Source organism: Vulpes lagopus, chromosome 10 (genome assembly GCF_018345385.1).
Source record: "Vulpes lagopus strain Blue_001 chromosome 10, ASM1834538v1, whole genome shotgun sequence".
NCBI classification, from domain to species: domain Eukaryota; kingdom Metazoa; phylum Chordata; class Mammalia; order Carnivora; family Canidae; genus Vulpes; species Vulpes lagopus.
The window spans coordinates 19,886,808-19,908,940 of record NC_054833.1 but is presented as its reverse complement, the minus strand read 5'-3'; the positions used below and the strand labels follow the sequence as shown (position 1 = coordinate 19,908,940).

The 22,133-nt window shown below is 39.3% G+C and overlaps 1 protein-coding gene across 1 annotated transcript in view; it reads right to left on the bottom strand.

Annotated features, from left to right (window-relative positions):
* Nucleotides 1-22,133, bottom strand: part of F13A1 (coagulation factor XIII A chain) — a 159,502-nt gene that overhangs the window by 125,828 nt on the left and 11,541 nt on the right. Inside the window, exon 3 of the mRNA XM_041771892.1 lies at nucleotides 19,433-19,621. Coding sequence (XP_041627826.1) covers nucleotides 19,433-19,621 — 189 coding nt within the window. The remainder of the gene's footprint in view (nucleotides 1-19,432; nucleotides 19,622-22,133) is intronic.

Below are 22,133 nucleotides of genomic sequence, written 5' to 3'. Positions count from 1 at the left end.
TCAGAGTATCATTACACCTTGATCAGTCATTATTATTATGCATAATGTCAAAATAATACATTTCTGTTGTTTTAAGCCACTAAGATTATAGTCACTTGTTACAGCAGCAATAGAAAGCTAACACAGACAGAAAACACACAGTTGGCATGTTGAGAAGATTCACGAGGTGTCAGTTTAAGAGTGATGCTATTATCTGTCCTACACCATACTCATCCAAGTCTATTTGGGTATAAATTTTTAAAAATCTCAGAGATGAGAAATACTATTAAGGTCATGGGTCAGGGTGGGGTTCATCATAGAAGGAGAAACAGTAAGTGAGATAAACCTAGATTCGATTGGGAAACCCTGACAGGAGGTAAAATAGCAGTGAGCACACACAGGAACCAGATCATGATTTCTAAATATTACTTTATACTAAAAGGAAGCAGGGCTCCTCAGAGAAATGGTTGATTTCAGGGCTGGGGAAAGGGAAAATACAATATGAGCCTGAAACATCTTGTGCCAGAAAATAAGAAAGGAAGTCTTCTGAAGCCAGTTGGAGAAGCTTCCAACTGGCAAAATCTAGGATAATTTGAACATCAAATTAACTAATGATAGTAACAGATTAAAGTAACCCATTTAATTAAAAGAGGAAATCATGAATTCATATGGACATCAATCAATCATTCTATCAATAAAAATTTTGATGATGAGTAGAAGAAATTCCATAGATAGTATTGAGTTCTCAAGATATTTTCTTATGAAGTACTTATTAACTACAAAGGGAACAAAAAAGAGCTTTGCAGCAGGGAAATCTGACAGATACCACTGTGTTGAGTTCTGAGATGTGCTGCCCAGAGCTGCTAGGAGTGATGCCAATAAATGATCCTTAGTGGGTCAGCTTTCTTTGGGAATTGCCTATACTGAAGAAAACTGCTTCTGAAGACCTGTTCCAGCTCCATTACTCCCTGTGAGACCAGCTGTGGCCTGTCAGGACTGCTCGAAGCTCATCATCTTCCTCTGCCCAAGTATGCCCAAGAGAACTCTGTATTCAACTTCTTTCATACTAATTTCAATGTTTACTTCCTGTGGAACCCAACTGCTATACACTGAATGCTGGTATCCCTACCCCCCAAACTCTTGTTGAAATCTAACCCCCAATGTGATGGTATTTGGAGGAGGGGCTTTTGGAGGTAAGTAGTCTATGAGAGTGGAGACCTCATGAATGGGAATAGTAGCCCTATAAAAGAGATCCAGGAGAGCTCCCTTACACTTTCCACAATGTCAGGATACAATGAGAAGACGGCTGTCTATGAACCAGGAAGTCAGTTCTCATCAAACACTAAATCTGTTGGCACCTTGATTTTGGACTTTTCAGTCTCCAGAACTGTGAGAAATAAATGTCTATTGTTTATAAGCCACCCAATCTATGGCATTCTGTAGAGCAGGCTGAAAGACTAAAATACTAACCTATGACACTGCCTTAATCAAGTGATCAAAGTTAATATAATCAGTAATGGGAAATGTAAAAAATTATGTGTAACCGGATAGGTTTCACTGAGAATGCAAACCACTTCCATGTATTGCTGCCAGAGATACATAACCAGATGTAATCATGAAGAAACATAAGACAAACCCAAATTGAGAGGCCTTCTACATAATTACTGCCTTGTATGCTTCATAGATGTCAAGTAATGAAATTCAAGGAAAGATCAAGAAAGTGTTTCTTTTTTTGAAAAAGATTTTATTTTTTATTCATTTATTCATGAGAGACAGAGAGAGAGAGGCAGAGACACAGGCAGAAGGAGAAGCAGTCTCCATACAGGGAGCCTGACATGGGACTCGATCCTGGGACTCCAGGATCAGGCCCCTGGGCTGAAGGCGGCACTAAACTGCTGAGCCATCCGGGCTGCCCAAGAAAGTGTTTCAAAACATGACATGACAACAGAATGCAACATGTGATCTGCACTGGACACTCTTACTATACAGGACATTATTGGGACAATTTGTGAAATTCAAATGAGATCTGAAGATTAGATGATCATAACTTCACAATGTTAATTTCTTGATTTTGATGGTTATATAGGAGAATGTTTTTGGTTATGGGACATCAGATTAACAATTTTCTAATGTTTCTGAGGGAAAAAAGTGCTTTGTACTGTTCTTGTAAATTTTCTGTACAGCCTAGTTTGTTTCAAAATTAAAAAAAAAAAAACTTTTGCGGGGCACCTGTATGGCTCAGTTGGTTAAGCATCTGACTCTTGATTTTGGCTCAGGTTATGATTTCAGGGTCATGACACTGAGCCCTGCATCAGGCTCAATGCTCAGTGGCAAGTCTGTTTCTCCCACTCCCTCTGCCTCTCCTCCTACTCATGCACTCTCTCCCTCCCTTCAAATAAATAAATAAAATCTGAAAAAATATTTTGGAACAACAGAACAACATGTGTACCCACTCTTTGTACAATTATCCATCTTCTTCCTCTCCCCCCCCCCAATACCATCAATGATGTAGGTCTTCCGGTTTCCTAAGGTAAGCAATATTTGTGGAGCTGTCTCTCTTTGGAACACCAATATCAATTCTCCAAAAGTATGTGCTGATGGGATACCCTCCTGATCGCTCTGAGCTGGGGCAACAGCCTATCTTTAACAACAGGCAAAATATAGCTTTTCCCCTCAAGAAACATCAGCTGTAGGAGAATACAGAACTGAGTGAAGAGCAAAATGTCATTGAAGGGCTCAGCCTGTTGCATAATAATGCAAACAGAGTCCAAGTTTGAAGAAATCAATACGGGGGAGGTTACTTAGTAAATCAATGAAATAGGGATGATGGAGCGTCCAGAAGGCCAGGTTTATGGTGACATATAAATCTAGGGGAAATGAAGCAGAGACCAAAAAGAGATTTCTTGTAACTTCTGAAGATGATTATCTTATAATTGTGCCCTAAATAATCAGGACTGTGATTTTTTTTCTTGAAATTTTATCTTGGTGGTTATAAACACAAGTGCTGTCTTTATGAATCATCTTTATTTTTAAAATTTGGCTAACACTCCACTCAAGTGTCTTTGACATGTTTAAAGCAATTTGTTTCACAAATATGAAAGTTAGAAAAAAATGAAATGACGGAAATGAAGTGTAATGGAGACAGTGTGTCATTTTCTATCACTTAGAAATATGTTGCACAAATAAAAAAGTTGTTTGATGGAAAATGCCAAAATAGTTTTCTCCACTACTTCATGTCCATCATTTTAGTCATAGAAACTTTGTTTTTGTCTCTTTCTGTGGAACTAATTGTCTCAGAATTCTAAGGGCTCTTGACTACCTGTGCAGTAATTTTCTGGTGAACTTGCAGCATATATGTCAAACCAACTTGGAGATGCTGGACATCAAATGTTGCTTCTCTCTTTGGGAGCCAGTTAGGGGATGGAGAGGTAAAGATATATTAACTTTGTATTTTTCCTTACAAAATGCCACATTCTAGCTGGTTTAAACAATAGACATTAATTTCTCACCATTCTATAGGTTGGAAAGTCCAAGATCAAGGCACAGGCAGATATGGTTTCTGGTGAGAACCTTCCTATTACCTTGCAGATGGCAGCTGTGTTCTCAGATGATGGTGGGGAGACATAGCTCTGATCTCTATTCTTCTTAAAAGGATACAAATCCTTGGGGCCTCACCGTCATGATCCCATCTATTCCTAATCATCTTCCAAAGGCCCCAGCTACAAAGACCATCCTATTGAGGGTTAGTGCTTCGATATAGGAATTTGGTGGATGGATGAGGGAACACAAACATTCAGCCTTACCTCTCTTCTCTATCCCCTCTCTCTTACTAAAGGCTTTGGGCTGTTCTGATAGGACTATACCTTAAACAAACTCCGCATATCTAGTCCCTTCCCTAAAGGAGAAATTGGTTGAACTCAAATTCAGAATACCGGCTGGTTCTGGCATTTCGAACTGCTGCTGGACCTGGGATCTCAAAAGATCTTGGAAGGATATAGGGTTCACTGAATGGAAAGCAAAGACAGGAACCCATCCTCATCCCCAAATTGTGTGCCATAAATGGAATTCAATTATGGCAATTTATTCATTTAAAATGTTAGAGAATTATTTACATGAAGAATAAATATGGAGGTGTGGGGAAGTATAATTACTCTTACTGACATTTGAATTTTAGCAAGAATGGATTTATTAGAATCTTGCCATTAGCTGTTAGCTGGGACCACTTCCTTTAGAAAGAGTTGCCAAAAGTTGATTTCATTGGGGTGTATTGTGGAGATGTTTGGTGACCAGGTGCTGCCAGGGAAGGCAGGTGCAAAGGAAATGCCAGGATAAGGATTTCTGAGCTGCCCAATAGGCAGTGAAAAATTCTTGATACATTTGCAAGATCAATGTCTCAGTTTCCTCACAGGCAACAGGTAGATTATAATTGTAACTACCTCCTGTAGCTAGACCACATACACAGAGAATGACTACAGACCTGACCTGAAATTCCACACTGGTTGAGCCACACTCGTGGACTTTGGCCCATTTATTCTTGTATTTGTTCCAAGTCTCTGTAAATGCTCTCTTTCCTGTCCTAGTACTCTCTGAGGTGATCTGATTAAACATCCAGAGAACCCAAGGCTGCCACTGCCACCCAGAACCCTGAGGGGTTCTAGAGAACTGTAGCAATATCTTGCAAAACCCCAAAAGGGATCTGGAGAGAGGTTTAATTCTTGTCTGCTGGAGGGCAGAAGTCCCTGACTTCTCCCTAAGCCCTGTGGGTAGCTCAGGTCTCTTCGCTCCTGCAGTGCAGAGGTGCAAAGGAACCCACGTTATGTCTCAGATGGCTCTCTGGGGCCTGCTTCCAACTCTGTGCTGGTTTGCCCATTTCCTGTTGCTGGGTCTCCTTTCCTTTCTTCTTCCTCATCTTGAATGGATGTTGCTGCTTGACCTCACCTATGCTGGAGGAACTCACCATCCCAAGTCTGCACTTCTAAAGCCAGGTCAACATGGCACCCGACTCAATCCAATGCTCATGGCTGGTCATGTCTTCCCTATCTGAAATGGTTTTTCTGTACCCTGTTTGGATATTTATTCCAATTTTTTAACATCATGATACTGTTCTCTTTTCCTCTTTACATCCCTCTAGTTTTCTAGTAGCTTCCTCTTGCTTCAGCTCTGATTTTGGCAATCATACATCCAAGGTTTGCCAAGAACATCCCAAGCTTATGCCTATTTTCTTAGCATCTCATCTATTTAGTCACTCCTTCCCTCTCAAAAGTGTCCTGGCTTGGAGGATGCATTTTAGAGTCACCCTAGCTGTGATCCACTGAGCTCTATCAGACTCTATGTTGACCTTGTGCAAGAATGTATTTGAACACCTTATTGGCTATGGGTAGTTTCCAGATCTGTAAGATAGTAAGTTGGGCAAAGTGATAGCTGTGATACTTTCCAGTGCTCAAAAATTAATGATTCTGTGATTTTATGAAAAGCACTAAGTTTTGGACTGCTTCACCTTTAACAATGAGCATGTAAAGCAGAGTAAAACATTTAGAGAGGCACGCTTTTCAGAGCACCTGACACTAACTGCTTGGCGGGCAGTACTCCTGGGCACTTCTCCTCTTTCAGCTCTCCGTTTCTGCCTTGAGTACAAGCTCAACCCTCAGACTCTTTCATTCCACACACTTTCAACTCATGCTGCCCTATTCTCCTGCATCTCTTCGTACCTGACTCCCCATGCTTTTCATATTTTTTCTCAATATTTATTGTTGGAATATCTTGTTTCCTCAGGACATTGCTCTCTTCAGAGTGCCAGCTAGTTATCCTGCAGAGTCAATTTGGGCAAATTTACAAACAGTTCAGTTGGACAATATTATCCATTCTTACAGAGCATTTTCATTTTTCCAGGGGAGCTTCAGATATTATGCATTAATTTGAAGGAGTAAATGCAATGGAGGAGTTCAACATACTATCGCTGAAACAACCTTTCATGTCTCATCATATAGGCAGCTGCCTTTCTACCTGACTATAGATTTGGTGGATTGCAGACTTGGCAGGTGGCAATCATATGTTGGTGAATATAATGTATGAATGAATGAATGAATGAATGAGACTGAAAATTTATTTTTATTGTGATGCATTCTATTATCATTCTACACATTCCACCCTGCAAGTCTTTATTTTTAAAGTATATTTGGTTTCCCTGTTTGAAGTGTGAGAATTTGATCATCTCTAGATTATCAGGAAAGCATGGATTGTAGGTATTGCTCTCTCTCTCTCTCTCTCCTCCCCTTATAGGGATATTGAGTGAATTAGTAAAGGGATGTGTATATCATTCAAGTCTTTCTTGAGCCCTCATGTGCACAGAGTCCTATACTGTTTACTGAGCCCCCTTAAAACTGCTCTTGAAAGCTAATGGTGACTTAATTGCATTAGATCATGTTAATGAGATTCTGATCTTTGACAAAAGATAGTTTTTCAGGACTCATGTTTTCATCTGACATGATGAAGTGGATTGCTCAGGGGCGATAATGATTCTGCTGTGTGGAGAATCCAGATGTCACCACTCACCTCTACAAACCCAGCAGAAGACCCAGTGGAAGAGCTCTGAATTCTTTTTAGTGGAAATATTCACTAAACAGATAATAACTGGAGGCTGACTCCATAAGGCGAGCACATCCCTAATGGGCTTGTCAGGATGCGTCTCCATACCACTGCAAGCTCCATGAAACTCCAGGAGCCTCTAGAACCAGTGGTGCCCAAACCAATTATAGCTGTGAGATCTGATTCAGCTCAGGATTCTTTTTTCATTAGAAATATGTGTACATCAGTAGAAAATACACTCTTGGGTTTCCAAGAATGCCTTCCTCCCAGCCTGGAGGGTACACACTTCCTGTCTGTCTTGTGATACTCTCAATTCCTCAAGGTCCATTTCAAGACTTACTTGCCTTATTCCAAGACCTCACCTTTCACCTCTAACTTGGGTCCTTTCTGTCTGCTGAGCATAATGCCTGCTTGCCTCTGTCGCACATTTCTGGTAAAGAATTGTATCAGTTTAGCACTTGATTTTATACTATCTAGTTGTGTTTATTAATTGTGGTATTCTTCTCACCCCAACTATAGTAAGCTCTGTAAGGACAAGAATGCTATCTTAATCCCCCATGGCATCTCATACAGTGCCAGACACGGTGGAGGTTTCTGCATCAGAAATTCACTGAACTAGTCATGGCATGAGATATTATAAAGACACTTAAACAGAAATGGAAAAGAAATAGGGAAATGAAAGAAACCACATCAAACCCCCCTGAAGAACCTCCAACAGTGCAGCAAAGGAACCTCTAGGTGGCTAAGCTACACTTCAGCCATAGATAGACCAATGCCCTCAGAGCATCCAACCAGGCTTCCTGAAGGCTAAAGAAAACCCTGTGAATCCATACCAAATTGTTATACTTATCTTCTAAGGATAACCCTCATTACTTTCCTAATGGGTAAATTCCAAAACATTCACCCATAGGACTGTGTATATGTGTGTGCAAGAGAGAGAACAAGAGTGAGAGAAATAGAAAAACAGAGAGACAGAGATGGAGAGTAAGAGACATGACAAAGAAGGATAGAAAACATCAGAAGGGCTGAGATATTGAGAAGAAACAAAAGGTGAAAAGGATAGCAAAAGAGACGGGCAGCTATTTATAGCTTGCCTATGGTCATCTAACACCTGTCTGGCTCTGGCTGCTGTTATAGTAATGCTTTATGAAGGTTGTACTGCCTTAAGGAATACTATAAGGATTTAGCTTTCCTATATAGTTGAAATATTCAAAATAAGCCTGGTAATTGGGTCATCTTATTAGCAAGCAACTCTCACTAAGGAGTTCCAAGAGCTTTCCAGTCAGTCCCTTGTCAGTCCATGCAACACACTCATAGAGTAATGCGAGGGCATGGATTATGAATAATTAGTCCATTTTTATCCTTTCTTCAGTGGGTTTTCATTCCACCTGGGCACTGTCTCTCTTTTCACAGACTGGAGACTTAAGAGCAAGGTGTAACAGTGGACACATTAATTTTCATTAAATGTTTTTCCCCTCCTTTTTCACCCCTATCTTCGTATACTATAAGAATGTCTTAGAAATTATGTGGAAAAGTCAGGCAATGCCCATGCTGAATAATCCTTAAGTTCAGACCACGAGTTTTTGGTCTTGTACAGTTTCAATTATGTGGGTGCTAATTAGTCAAGGTTATGAATTCTCATAAGTGAAAGAGGCCAATGTAAGACACAGCATGAAGATAGAAAGAGAGGGCATTGAGGGCAATGGCAAATTAGGAGAATAAAAAAGGGGAGAAAGGGGAGGAGGAAGTCAGGCATCTATGTAAGATTTTCATTCCAACCTCCACAGTGTCTTATGAGTGTGCCACATAGCATACTTGATGTTATAAAACACATTGGCAATTCTATTATCCTCAGCATCCTAGGCTTCACTTAGAAACTCCAGCTCCGCAGGATGGGATGTGGGTCACAAGGCAGGGCCGAGGGGACTCCCCACAGGTCTCTCACTACAATATGGATGTCGATTCCTCCTACTTTGAGACTAAACAGTTTCTGTCACTTCAGCTAGAACTGTAGGCAAATAATTCCCAGCAGAACTTGGCCTGTGGGTTGTCAGGGTTCCTATTTGATTAATTAAGCTGTCAGCATGGATGTTGTAAACACTGGATATTTTTGTTTGGAAGTTCAATGGTCATTATCCTTGCTTTGCTAGCAGGAGAGAAAAGAGAGTGCAATGGCCTCCTATTTGCCTTTTTGACAGCATGTTCTTACTTAGTAATAGCCCTTCATCAGAGAATCTCAGTGCCACTCGTCCTGACTGCAAAGTCTTTGAGGGCTCACTCTGCCATCTTCTCTCTCACTGCCCTCTCTTCAGACCCAGGGTGGGGGGGGGCAGTACCAGGGCGATATATAAGAGTGGGTAAACTGATCCCATAGAAAGCTGAAGAGTCACCCATACCTAGAGATAGGCTAAGCCAGTGCCTCAGCAAAAGTCTCCATTTACAGGTAGACAATCAAGGAGCTTAGAGGAGAATAAATGGTTTAATCTATCAAACAGTATAATGAGGATTAATTTTACTATTTCATTACAATCTTGTCAGTGTGTCTGCCTTCTTTTAAAGATTATTTATTTATTTATTTATTTAAGAGAGAGAGAGAGAGAAAGAGAGAGCATGGGGGGTGTGCATAGGGAGAGGGAGAGAGAGAATCGGAAGCAGGTTCCAAGCCTAGGGTGGAGCCTGACTTGGGGCTGGATCTCATGACCCTGAGATCATGACCTGAGCCGAAATCAAGAGCTGGATGCTTAACTGACTGAGCCACCCAGGGACCCTGGGTCTGCCTTCTTTTATAAGGCCAAAAAAGTGAACAGACCACTGGGCTAAGGTTCTGATTATCTAAGGGGATGTTGGGGACAGGGGACCTCCCCTCCCCTGCACAACCCTGGGTCAATCATTCAATCCTTGTATGCTTTGGTTTCCAGATTTTCAGTGAGGCTTATCCCTACCATCCCTACTTCCCATAGTTATGAGAATAAGAAGGTGCTTTCCTGTACATTATCTCCTTTAATCCATAAACAGCTCTTAGAAGTAAACATTTTCAGGTGAGGAGACAGTAATTCAGGGGATCTGTGATTCTGTTGTTGTTCCAAGTGGTGGAACTGGGACTCTCACTGGGTCCGCCTGACTCCAAACCTTCTCCATCCACCATATTGCTTCCTGGGCCCTTTATCAGAGGATCTGTCATCCCTGAAATGACTATATGAATGGCAAAGGGTCAGTCGCCGAGGCAGGTGCCTTCTCCTCAGACCATAGTGCATTACTTTATTACAGGTGAGTCTTATTTGACCCTGTAAAAAAACCACAAAAAACCAACCAACCAACCACAATTTTACTACTTCCTGTTTTAAAGGTAAATTTTTTTAAAAGAGGAAAAAGTCATACAGGATGATGTATTGCACATTTACCCTGTCATCTATTAGTAAGATTCCTTCCCCTCTCCTCCAGTCTCTTACTGATGTCCCTGACAACAATCTTAGCCCCCCAATTTATCTTTCATGCTCTGCCACAGTTATCTAAAAAGAAAACACTTAGTGCTTTGTAATAGACTCCTTTTAAAAACTCTTCCCTAGAGGCTTCCGGCTGTTCATAGAATAATATCTAAACTTTGAATCAAGGCATATGAGGCTATCAATATATTTCCAAGTTTTCTTTCTAAACTGAACTCCACATTTTTTTTTTCTAGGGAATATGTTTCCCCTTTCATTGGGTCAATTCCTACTTGTTCTTTGAGCTCTTCCCAGGGGACTCTTCCAACTACTCTTCAACCTCTCTCCCCAGTGTACTTTCCAAGTGTTGTGCCCAAGAGATTGGCATTCAGCTCAACTTCTAGTGTGCAGGCTGTCCCCTCCAGACTCTTTGAGAGCAGAGGATGAACATATGCTACTACTCCAGTCTCGATACAGTGCTTTGCACATGGAAGGTGCTCAGTAAGAGTCCGATAAACACATTCAAAAGGAAAGTAAATTGACTTTGTGATAACAGAAGCCAAACAAAAATCTGGCAAGTAAAGGAATAAATGTAAAAACAAAAACAAAAACAAAAAGTAAAGAAATCCTTTATGAAGAGAAAGTTACTGATTATAAGTGCCAAGTTTATAGAGTTATTTTAAAGTTGGCACAAAATCCAAAGTTTCAAAAAAAGAAAAAGATAGATAACAATTTAAGTCACCATAAGACATAGACTGTGGTATTCTGAAGAATTTAGGTAATTTGTAATAGTAGTTAAGCATCTCCTAGGGTGAACTGTGTATTTTACTAAAGAGTATAATGAAAATAAAAACATGGTAGAGTAATGTTTATAGTAAGCAATTTTGGGAAACGTTAGGCTAAAAGAAGATTTGCTTTTTGACCCTGTGCATCCTCAGAACCTTTAATACACTAATGTGTGTTGGGATTCTCCAATAAAGGCACGATACACACAGCATGACCTAAATGCACTTGACCATGGACCTTTTTTTTTTTTTTTAAGAAGTCTTTCACATGAAACGTGTTCATAGAGAACACACTCTGGGAAACGTCCTAGTTTCTTAGATGTCATTATTTGTCACTTCACAGAGGCTTAAAAATGAACACACTTATCGTCGATGCAGAAACACACAGAAGGAAAAATTTGAAATGACATCCCATATAAATGCTGCCTCAAAATGATGGAATGGGTAGCCTATTTTTATTAATACACAGCATGAAATAGTAAGAGAGAGCATAGGCTAAGAAATGTTTCTCTACATCTTACCAGCTGCATGATTTGGGGCAAGAAATACTTTGGCAGACAAATTGTGCTCTGTCTGTGAAAATCACAGATAGTGATTTTATCTGGACTTTTGGGTTTTTTTTTGTTTTTGTTTTTAAATCTTTTTTATGATTTTATTTATTTTATTCATGAGAGATACAGAGAGAGACAGAGACACGGGCAGAGGGAGAAGTAGGCTCCCTGTGGGGAACCCGATGGGGACTCAATCCCAGGACCCAGGGATCACAATGTGAGCCAAAGGCAGATGCTCCACCGCTGAGCCACCCAGGTGTCCCTTATCTGGACTTTTGGACCCCAAAATCTACTGGGGAACAGAAAGCTTAAAGTGACTGATTGATGCTCTCAGGTATAAGAAATTGTTCTTTGTTCCTCTCAGCTCCTGCTGCAACTGCTCACCCCTATGTCTTTGAGAAACTTGGGATAATCAGGCATGACAATCAGTTCCTATCTACCTAACACATTCATGCTCTTAATCTTTCCCAACACCCTCAGAGGACAGGGGTTCTTCTTCCTAGACAATCCCTAATCCAGGCTTCTTCATCTCCTCTACCACTCAGCTTTAGCCACCCAGCATTTCTTCTGAATCTTCAGGATTCTTTGCTTACTGGCTCTGTCCCCTATGGCTCCATAAACATCATAGTACCTTCAATCCTTAAACAAAACCCAAACCAAAACATGACTTTCTCTAACCTACATTCTTCTTGAGTTACTATCCAAATTGTTTTTTCTTCTCTTCCAGAAAGATTAGTCCACATTTTTTATGTCCACTTTTCACATCTCATGTACCTTCAACCCATTAAAATTTGGTTTTTCCTTGAGCAACTAGTGTCACCCCCACCCATAACTGCTGAGTCCAGTGGGAAGTTCTCATGTCACTGCATCTCCTTATTGTATTTGATAAAGCTGGTCACTCTTTCTACTTTAAACACCCAGCTCTCTTGGATTTAGTGACACTGAATCTCTGACTTCCCTTCTACTTATTGATCACATGTTCTTTGTCTCCTCCAGGGGCTCCAGCTCCTGGACTGATTCCTTAAAAGTTGTTTCCCTTCAGACTCTGAACTTTAGTCTGCTTCTTGCCTGAATTACTTTGGCTGAATGATTTTGCCCATCCATGATGCATGGAACCCAAAATGATGCCCTTAGCTTCAGAGACCGTCTATTGGACATGGTTATCTGGAAGTCCCTCAAGTACTTCAAACTCAGAAGACACAAAACGAATCACAGTTATGCCTCCACTATTTCGCTGGTGGAGGTAGTATGCATTGTGATTAGGAGAGAATGTCAGGGTTCAAATCGGAGCCCCCACACTCTCCAGATGTGACTTGGGTAAGTTACTTACACCACTCCAAACCTCATATCATCTGAAAAAATGGAGATAACCATAGTTCCATGCCTAGAGGGTGCCCAAAAAATTATATGGGAAGTACATAGAACCTCTGTACAACAGCCTAGTTTCTTAGATGGTGAGTGAGTTGTCAGTGGGAACCACTATTATTGTTTCCCACAGTCATCTTTTTTCCCAATTTCCTTGCATTCTTTATCTCATTTGGAGTTGCAAGCCTCTATCATCATAGGCATACAACCCAGCAACCTGGGAGCTGTACCTGATTCTTTCCTCCCCTCTGCCTGCACAGACTGCCAATCACAAGTCCTGTGGATTTTGTCATCCAAATGTTCTTCAAATCCCACTCGTCCTCTCCATTGCTACAACAGCTGCCCTAATCCAGGCTCTAGCTCTCTCTCCAATCTTGAACCCCCCGACTGAGAATTGTTAATGTCACTCTCACCCTTAAAACACATCAGAGTCTGACACCCCAGCTGGCATTTGAGAAACGCTATTCAAGAAACAAGTGAAAGAGAAATATTGAAGTGTTGAGGATATTTTAATGTTTTATGTGGTTGAGAATGCAGAATATGTGCAATTGATATCATCCTGTAGATGACTGGGCTCAGGATGAACGATGTCAGTGTGCCATCAGACTCACAGGATGGCCAAGCTGGAAGCACACACACTGGGTGTCTACCAATTGCTCTGCTTCCTGTCCTTGGCCTCTGACTGAAAGAATGAAATAATTTCACGGCTTCTCTTACAGATCAGGGGGGCAAATGAGACATGAATAGCTTGCTGGGAGCTTCTGGGAAGGCTTTTGTTGTGCTGACGGGAGGAACAGGCTTTGCTGATGCCATTCTTCCCCCTCTGCTTCCTGCCATAACCAGAAATACGAAGCCAGGAGTCATGGGAGCCATGGGAGCCATGGGAGCCATGGCAGGACTGAAAAAAAAGGCAAGAGAATCTGCAAGATGCTGTCCTGCAAACCTTGGGCTCCTGTGATTGGGCCCAGGGAGCAAGGAACTTGCTCATGAACCCTATCATTCGCTTGGAGGGCCCATCCAGTAGGGCTGCTTTGAGGGGGGATGGCTGGTAAGGAATTCAGCTCAGAGATCTTTGGTCAGAATGACTCTCCCTCAACGCAGTACCAGATAAGTAGGGAGCCCATGTCAAAGTAGAGCATAGTAACATCACAAACTGTCCCTAAGTTTTCACAGCTGCAGCTCCAGGTTAGCAAAACCTGTCAATGAACACTGCTCCATTCCTTTCATGATTTATGTGTCGTGGCTTTAGGCTCAGAGGTGGAGAGACAGCAAAGGCCCCGTAGAAGACCAGGCACATTTTTCAGCCACATTCGCCTCCTCAAATTCATTAACACGTCCCACCTGACGCACAGAGATGGCTGTGCTCTGCCAGCAGCTAATGAATGCAGTTATCAAAGCACAGCGACCATCTGTAGCTCAGGTGTGGAAAGTCCTGGTTAAGGAGATGCTCTGATTCTCCCCTGTTCACCTTCTCTGCTCAGAGGACCCAGCAAACAAGGGGTTAATCCGGGACCATCTGAACCTATTTACTTACATGTTTAAAAAGAAAGAAAAAGGTTCCACTTAAAGGCAGGATCACTTATAAATAAATCCTATGGTTCTGAAGATAGTAAGGAAGGAAACTCCAGGGTTTAAGGCATCCCAGCTCATCTTACATAAAGTCACAGGGAAAGAGAAAGGAACAATAATAAAGAAACAAGTGCAAAATGGAAACAGTTAAGTGTAAAGTTACTTTTCTTTTGTGTTTTAATTGCTCAATGCAATAGTTATATTCTTTAAATAAGCAGGTAAATTGATCTTTGTTGGTAAATCTAATTGTATTGTAAACACTTGAAATATTCAAAGAAATTCCTTATGTGTTCTTTAATTTTACAAAGCATTCTCTTTCTTGTTTTTTTTTTTTTTTTTTTTTTAATCGCTCCTTCCACTTTCTAGGTTTCCTGAAACTGAGGCACACCTGCATGGATAGGACTTTATGTTTAATTTCATTTCCAGTGCACACATTTGATACTCTTGTCTCTTCTCCTTCTTCTCTACACCCAGCATGGAGCCCAATGCGGGGCTTGAACTCACGACCCAGAGATCAAGACCTGAGCTGAGATCAAGAGTTGGACACTTAACTGACTGAGCCGCCCAGGTGCCTCACAAATATTGCGTTTTAAGACAAAAATCTCTGGGCCCCATGAGTATCCCATACCTTCTTTTTTTTTTTTCAGTCCTGGTCCCACCACTGTAGTGAAATCTCAGGTTGTCATGGCAACCCCTGAATGACATGGGACAAAAAAAAAAAAAAGATACTAACCTGGATAAATCCTCTATCATTGTTTTTTTTTTTAAGGCCCTTTGAAATGTGTTTGATTTCTCATACGCTAAAGAATAGAATGTGGAATTTTGCTATTTTTCTTCCCTTGTTTCTTCAAGAAATTTGGAAATACAAAATCCTCAAATGTAATAACACCTATTACAGGCTACACATATTGGAATACAGCTTAACTCTGAAAGTACACATTATGGGCTCTCAGAAGGATTTAGAATACATGTTGGTTTTTAAAATATATAGATTTTTACCTCAAAGGTAAGTTTGCCATGCTTCTCCTCTCCCACCATTTCAGTGAAGGAACAAAAGTAATACAATGCCTTTTGGGAAAAAGAAGGGAAGACTTCACATGCTCACTGTGGTGATGCTGTGGTCATGGTCCCAACCTTCCCACTCAAGACAGGACATCCGCCCCTGGTGGCTCATAGCTCTCACTGGGAACCCGATCTGACACTCCTTTTGTCATCTTTCCTAAGACTTCCATTATTATAACTATTTTCTGAATGGTCTGTGGGAAAGAGACTCAGACCTCAGTCAAATCCCCATCAGGGACAAAGCCTTCCCCCCTCCTTCTCACTGCACTAAAAAGTTGGCTCTAAAGGATATAAAAAATTCCTGTATAGTTGGAGCAAAACTGGAGACAGAGTTTCAAATATGTATTTGTTGACACTCAGGTAGTGATCATTGCATTATAAAAGTGTGCTTTCACATTTTAATCAAATTGGGTCTAAACACGTGTGCATGTACACACACACACACACACACACACACACCTGAAAGTGATAAATGAACTTAGGGGGGAAAAAACCACATTTTCATCAGATTTTAAAATACTTTGAAAAATATTAGCTGTGGATTTCTTTCTCACCTGGAGTACTCATTACTAAAAAATATTAACAATAATAGTCTGCTCCCTAAAATGCAATGAAATTGTGGTTATTACATTTCACCTAACATACAGGAATAATAATTTAGTTTTCCTTCCTCTTAGTCCACACCTCAGATAGCAAATAGTTCTATGCAGAACCCACACGTTGTACTAATGTTGTTTATTCTGACTCAGTGATTTCTTTCCTTCTCTTCCATTTCTACTCTGGCTTCAACTGATTTTCCCACATTTATGTACACATTTTTACTGCTAAATGAAAATGAATACAATCGATATACCTCAAATAGTCAGGAGTCAGAGATTTTTTTCCAAAGGAAGTGTTTAGTGTTATCTCTGATGTTATTACCCTTTTTTCTGATGTTATTACTTTTAATATATATATTTATATTCCCACAGAGCTCAATGATTTTACCTAGATGCACGCATATAATCATTTCATTGTGCTTGCTTTTCCCCCTCTTTTCCTCACTAGCTTCTCCTTTGCTTTAGCTTCTCCCTCCCTTATTTTGGCTACTCTCCCACCAAGGATGCACGTCATCACCTACGTGTATATGCTTCTTACTCTTTTCTGCACTCACAATACTCTGCAGACCCAGGCACAAACACAGTTACACACACATGGAGAAGAGCATATGTACTCCTCCATATTTCATTTCCTCACCACTATCTCTCTTGAAATAACCTGGCATAGGTCTAATTCATTTTTTTTTAAAGTAACAATCCATTGTGTGACTGTATCCCAATATATTCCACCATCCCACTACTGAGGACTGCTTATTTTTAAGTCACTATAAATAATGCAGTAAGTAATACTCATCTTTATAAACTAGATTTTGAATATCTTTGGCATAGATTTCCAAGAATAGAGCTGATAGGTCAAAGGCATGTGTCTTTTTAACATTAACAGATATGGCAAAACTGCATTCTAAAAAGGTTATGAAATCGTACATTTATATCAGCAATCTTTGTTTTTCTCAACATACATGCCAGCAACAGATATTACAGTTTTTTTCTAAATTTTTGCCTGTTGGGTAGAAATAACTTTGTCAACTTTCCCAGTCTGCTAGTAAGTTTGAGCATGTTTTCATATGGATTATAGGTCATTTGGATTTTCTGTAGTGTGAACTGTCTCTTCATACACTTTGTATATTTTTCTTTTGCTTGTCTTCAGACTGTCAATTTGTAAGAGCTTCTTACAAATTGTTAACCTTTTATCTCTGATGTATGTTCTGAATATTTTTCCAGCTCTATCTTTTATCCATTGACTTCATACATGATATTTTTATCATATAGTTATATTTTGGTCATTTGTTCATATAAATGGTCATTTGTGGTATTTTGGCATGTATAAACCAAATATATATACATGTGAAATAATATATATAATTTCATATGTACAGATAAATATATACTAAATATAAGAATATGTTAAATGCATCTACTTACATGTAGCATATATAACACATACATCTAATATAAATATTAGAATATGTTAAATGCATCTACTTACATGTAGCATATATAATACATACATCTAATATAATATATATATACTAAAATACCGAGATGTAAAATACTAGTCGCTTCAACATCATTTAATTTATTAAAACAACAAACAAAAAAACAAAAGCCCACATACTTTTCTTACTCCACAATACCAACAACTATAATAAGTAATCTTATATACCTACGTTGATTCCTGGATTCTCTATTCTGTTCTACAATACATTTCTTATAGTATGTTCTGATACATGTTTCTGAAAAAAAAACCATGCCCTATTATTCTTCTTTGTATCATTTTCTTGATTATTGCCAAGTAATTACTCTTACAAATGGACTCTGTTATTTTATTCAAGACAAAATAATATCCTCCCTTGGGATTCCAATTGGTAATGCATTATATTTACATACTAATTTGGGGAAACTTAAAATTGAGATATCACATCCAAAAACATACTTGCCTTTTCAAAGTTTTTTCATGTCTCTCATTAAAATTTAATAGCTGCTTTATCTGTGTTCTGTATCTTGTTTTTTAAAATTTATTTTTATATTTCACAGTGTTAGTAAGTTTTATATGTGGAATATTTTTTCTTATTTCTAAGTTCTTAGTGCTAAAGAGAAAGGCCATTGACTTTTCTGTATTTATATTCTATCTAGCCATCTTACAAAGTTTTATTAATATTGTGCTTTGGTCCTTGAATCTGTTGGGTTTTCTATATATACAATCATAGCATGAGCAAAATATATAATTTTATTTTTCTCAATATTTATGAGATATTTCTCTTAAATTGTTCACTTGCTAAAAATTGTTGAATCAATGCTTTTTTTAAAAAAAGAATGGTGATAGCAAGTATCTCTGTCTAATTTCTTATTATAATTGAATTAACTTTTTGCCACTTAGTATACCAAAATTTATTGGTTTGGGGCAAATAATCTTTTTTTTAAAGATTTTATTTATTTATTCATGAGAGACAGACAGAGAGAGAGAGAGAGAAAGAGACAGAGACCCAGGTCGAGGGAGAAGCAGGCTCCATGCAGGGAGCCCGACATGGGACTCGATCCTGGATCTCCAGGATCACGCCCTGGGCTGAAGGCGGCGCTAAACCGCTAAGCCACCTGGGCTGCCCTGGGGTAAATAATCTTTAGTATAATTGAGGAGACTTCTTTTACTTTTGTTTTATTTAAAGTCGTTAAAAAAAAAAAAAAAACAAGCTGCTGAATTTAGTCATGTTCCTTTCAGTGACTATTGATTTGATTGCCTGATTTTTTCTTTTACTTTTTTTATACATAGGATTATACAGATAGCTTTTCTAATATTAAGCCACCTTTGTTTTTTTGTGTGTGTGCATGTGTTTACTTGCTATATTTGTAAATTTCTAGGCAAATATTTACTAAAATGTGTCAGATGTTAATCGCTATAATTTAAAGGGTTCCAGGATCAAATTAATTTAGGAAACACCCAATTGAACAGAGTTAAATGTTGCTTCCCAGAACTGTTAAGCTAATATCTATTGTCAATCTACAAAAGGAGATTAGAGTACAAAATGTTTAGTGAACTTTACTTGACTATCTTTCTCATAAGCCATCGCATGAGAGTAGATTAGAGCAGAACAAAGTTTGGGAAATGCTTATATAGAGATTGTATACTGAGAATTGGAAATAGTTTTAGCACATAAGACCAATAAAATCCTGAGAGGAGAGTTGATAAATTAAAAGCCACACTAGAGGATGCCAAAACCATTTGGGAAAAAATAATTAACTAACGTTTTGTACCAATTATACTCACTTTTACTATACAAGATCTTTACCTGGCTAGGCCCAAATTATTGATATTTTGCATTATACAGACCCATTATAGAGCATAGAGCGGTCCTGGAGCTGGATGTAGTCCCAGCTCCAGCCAATTGTCAAAGTGTAATTCTAGGAAGTAACACAATTACATCTGTATCCTTCTCTACTATGCGACCCATGGTATCATGACTATCATGACATGATGACACAGATGGACTATCACAACATGGCTTGCGTGTGGCACTCACCAATGACATATTCCACTCTGAAGAGATCCCTTCTGGGGTCATATGGACGATTGAAGTCGATCTGGATGAAGAAAGACTGTCCCCTACGTACAATCAACTTGTTGTTTTCATACTTGTCAGTGTGGTGGTCCATTTTATTGGTGTCCCATCTCTCCTTGAACAGGTGAATATTTGTAACATGAAGATAGTCTATACACAAAGAAAACAATTGGGGGACATCACTGAGTAACTTTGATATAACTGCAAACACAAAAAACAAGATTGTTTTTCCTGATTCCTCAAGTATTGAGGTAACAAAGTTTGTTGGATAAAACTCCTTACAGGGGATTGATAGATTTAAGAGTCAGTCTGTTGTGACATTCTTGTCTTCAAAGAGGATTTTAAAGACTTTTCCCTCCCTGATCTTACTTCATACCACAGGGTACTCACTTGGGATAGACAGAACAGTGCTGATGATGCCGGTCATATAGGTCTAGGTACAGAGAAACTAGGGCCAGAGTTCAAGTCTTCACATTCCCAAGCTCATGCTGGCTTTCATTATGTCAGGTGCTTACCATCATGACTAGCAACTCATTATTTCACTAACTAGGGAACATCCACTTCAACTTTCCTATCTTTAAAAAGGAAGGAATTAAATCTGACAAAGCCTCAAAGAGATGTTCTAAAGGTCCAAAGTTGACCTTTAATACAAAGCTCTCCTCTTACTTCAGGAGGTCAAATACCCTTCCTCTTTAATTCTAAAAGTAGATCTGGTTCCTCAAAGTCAGGAACGAAAAGAAGAGGTGTGAAGACCCAACACTGACATTTTATTGAGATATAACTGTTTCCACTTTGAACATGCAGAAACAAGCTTCACATTTCCCTAGCTACTAAATGACCAATCTGGAAGTCAAACCCTTGTCTAATGCAAAAATCTATAGGTCTTTCCTCTGGCTTTTGGAATTGGGAGGATAAGTGTCATTTATACATTTATTTGAGACATGATAGCACTGGATAAAGGTTAGATCTCCTCCTACCTTTCTTGCATTCCTCTGCAAATGATCATTGAATATGGAGGCAACTCTACCCACCAACACTGTAGTTCGCAAGATTTTCTGCATGCAATTTGGAGTTCTAAAGAGGAATTAAGGAGAGAGGCAGGTGGGGGTACATTAGCCTTCTTCCTACCCTGATTTCTGTCTGCTGCATGATTTGCCATCACAGCTGTGACTACAGTGCACACAGAGCACAGCCACTCAGCCTGTACTCATGCTGAGGCATCACCCTGAAAGACTCCAAGGCCTTTCTTTGTGTTTACACAGGAATCCTGTGCAGGACACTTGGTCCCCTCTGGCCTCATTTTTGTCTCATAGGCGAAACCAAGAAGTTCGGCTCATTAAGATACTCTCTAATTCTAAAGTCTAGAAGTTCCTGAAACACTCTTGATTAACTCAAAGTCCAGGTAATCCTGAGTTTGAATCTCAGGTCTCTTAATTACATAGATAAGGAATATTGCCTCATGGAAGCTGAGTTTTCTCACCTTTCAAATGAGGATACTATTACGTTGAGAATTTCTACAAAGATTCAATGACATAACAAGACAACAGCTCTGGCACTATGCTTGGGGCCATAGGCTTCCTTGTGGCTAGCTTAATTAAAACTCTGATGGAGCCATTTTATATTTCACATGGTGGGGTGCTCAGTGGGCTATTCTGACTGCAACATTATAGCTCTCAGAAAATGCAAGATACAGTTTTATTTTTACCCCATAGCAGAGCCTTGAACATGGTCCCCTAAAGGGCACTTTCCTTCCACTATGCTGTGGGTGGAAGATGTTCAGTTCTCTAGACCTCTCTCTTCCAAGCTGCCTTTCCCCTAAGTTCTCTGGCCTTATTAAGGTCACAGTCCCCACTGTTAAGCCAGCTTCAGAAAGAATTGGAGATTCATAAATGTCTTAGTCGAAAGGGACGTTAGTAATCAACTCATCTGGTCCTTTTAGCACTGTGCCTTTCAACAATGTGTTTTTGTTTTGCTTAAATGTCTAAAAACAGAATCCTTAGAAATGGGTTTAATCAGGTCTCCATTCATCAGCACCAATGGAAGGAATGCACTGATATTATAGCCTCACAGAATCTCTGAGGGCAAAAGCACTTTTTAGACCATCTGGTAGACCTGCCATGTACTGCAAGAAACATCTTGAAAGCCCAAATGCTTAGACTTTTTGTCTTTATCTGAACAGGAAACCCACTATCTCACAAGGCAAACAGTCCATTTTTAAACAATTTTAATTATTTGAAAAGCCCTCTTAAGATGAACTGACATCTGCTTCCTTTTAATTTTTCTAATCATGTATCCTGATTCTGACTTCTGGATAAATATAGACTACATTCTACTCATTTTATCTGGCACTCCTTAGGTATAGAAAGGCCTCTATTCCCTTGACTAAAACATCCTCCATTTCCTCAACTGTTCTTTTCCAGAACTTTAACCCTCTACCATGTTCCAGAATGTATTCCATTTTATAAATTTTTCTCTTGTTGCATTTTTCCTAGAATTAAGTGTATTATTCTAGTTATGGTTTTTCCAATGGAAAAACAGAGGCTGCTACATCTTTTGAAACAAATAGTATATTTCTATCATTTCAGTCAAAGGTATCATTAGCATTCTGAATGGTTTTATCTTATTATTGATTTACATTAAGCATCTGATAGAGTAAAAAAAA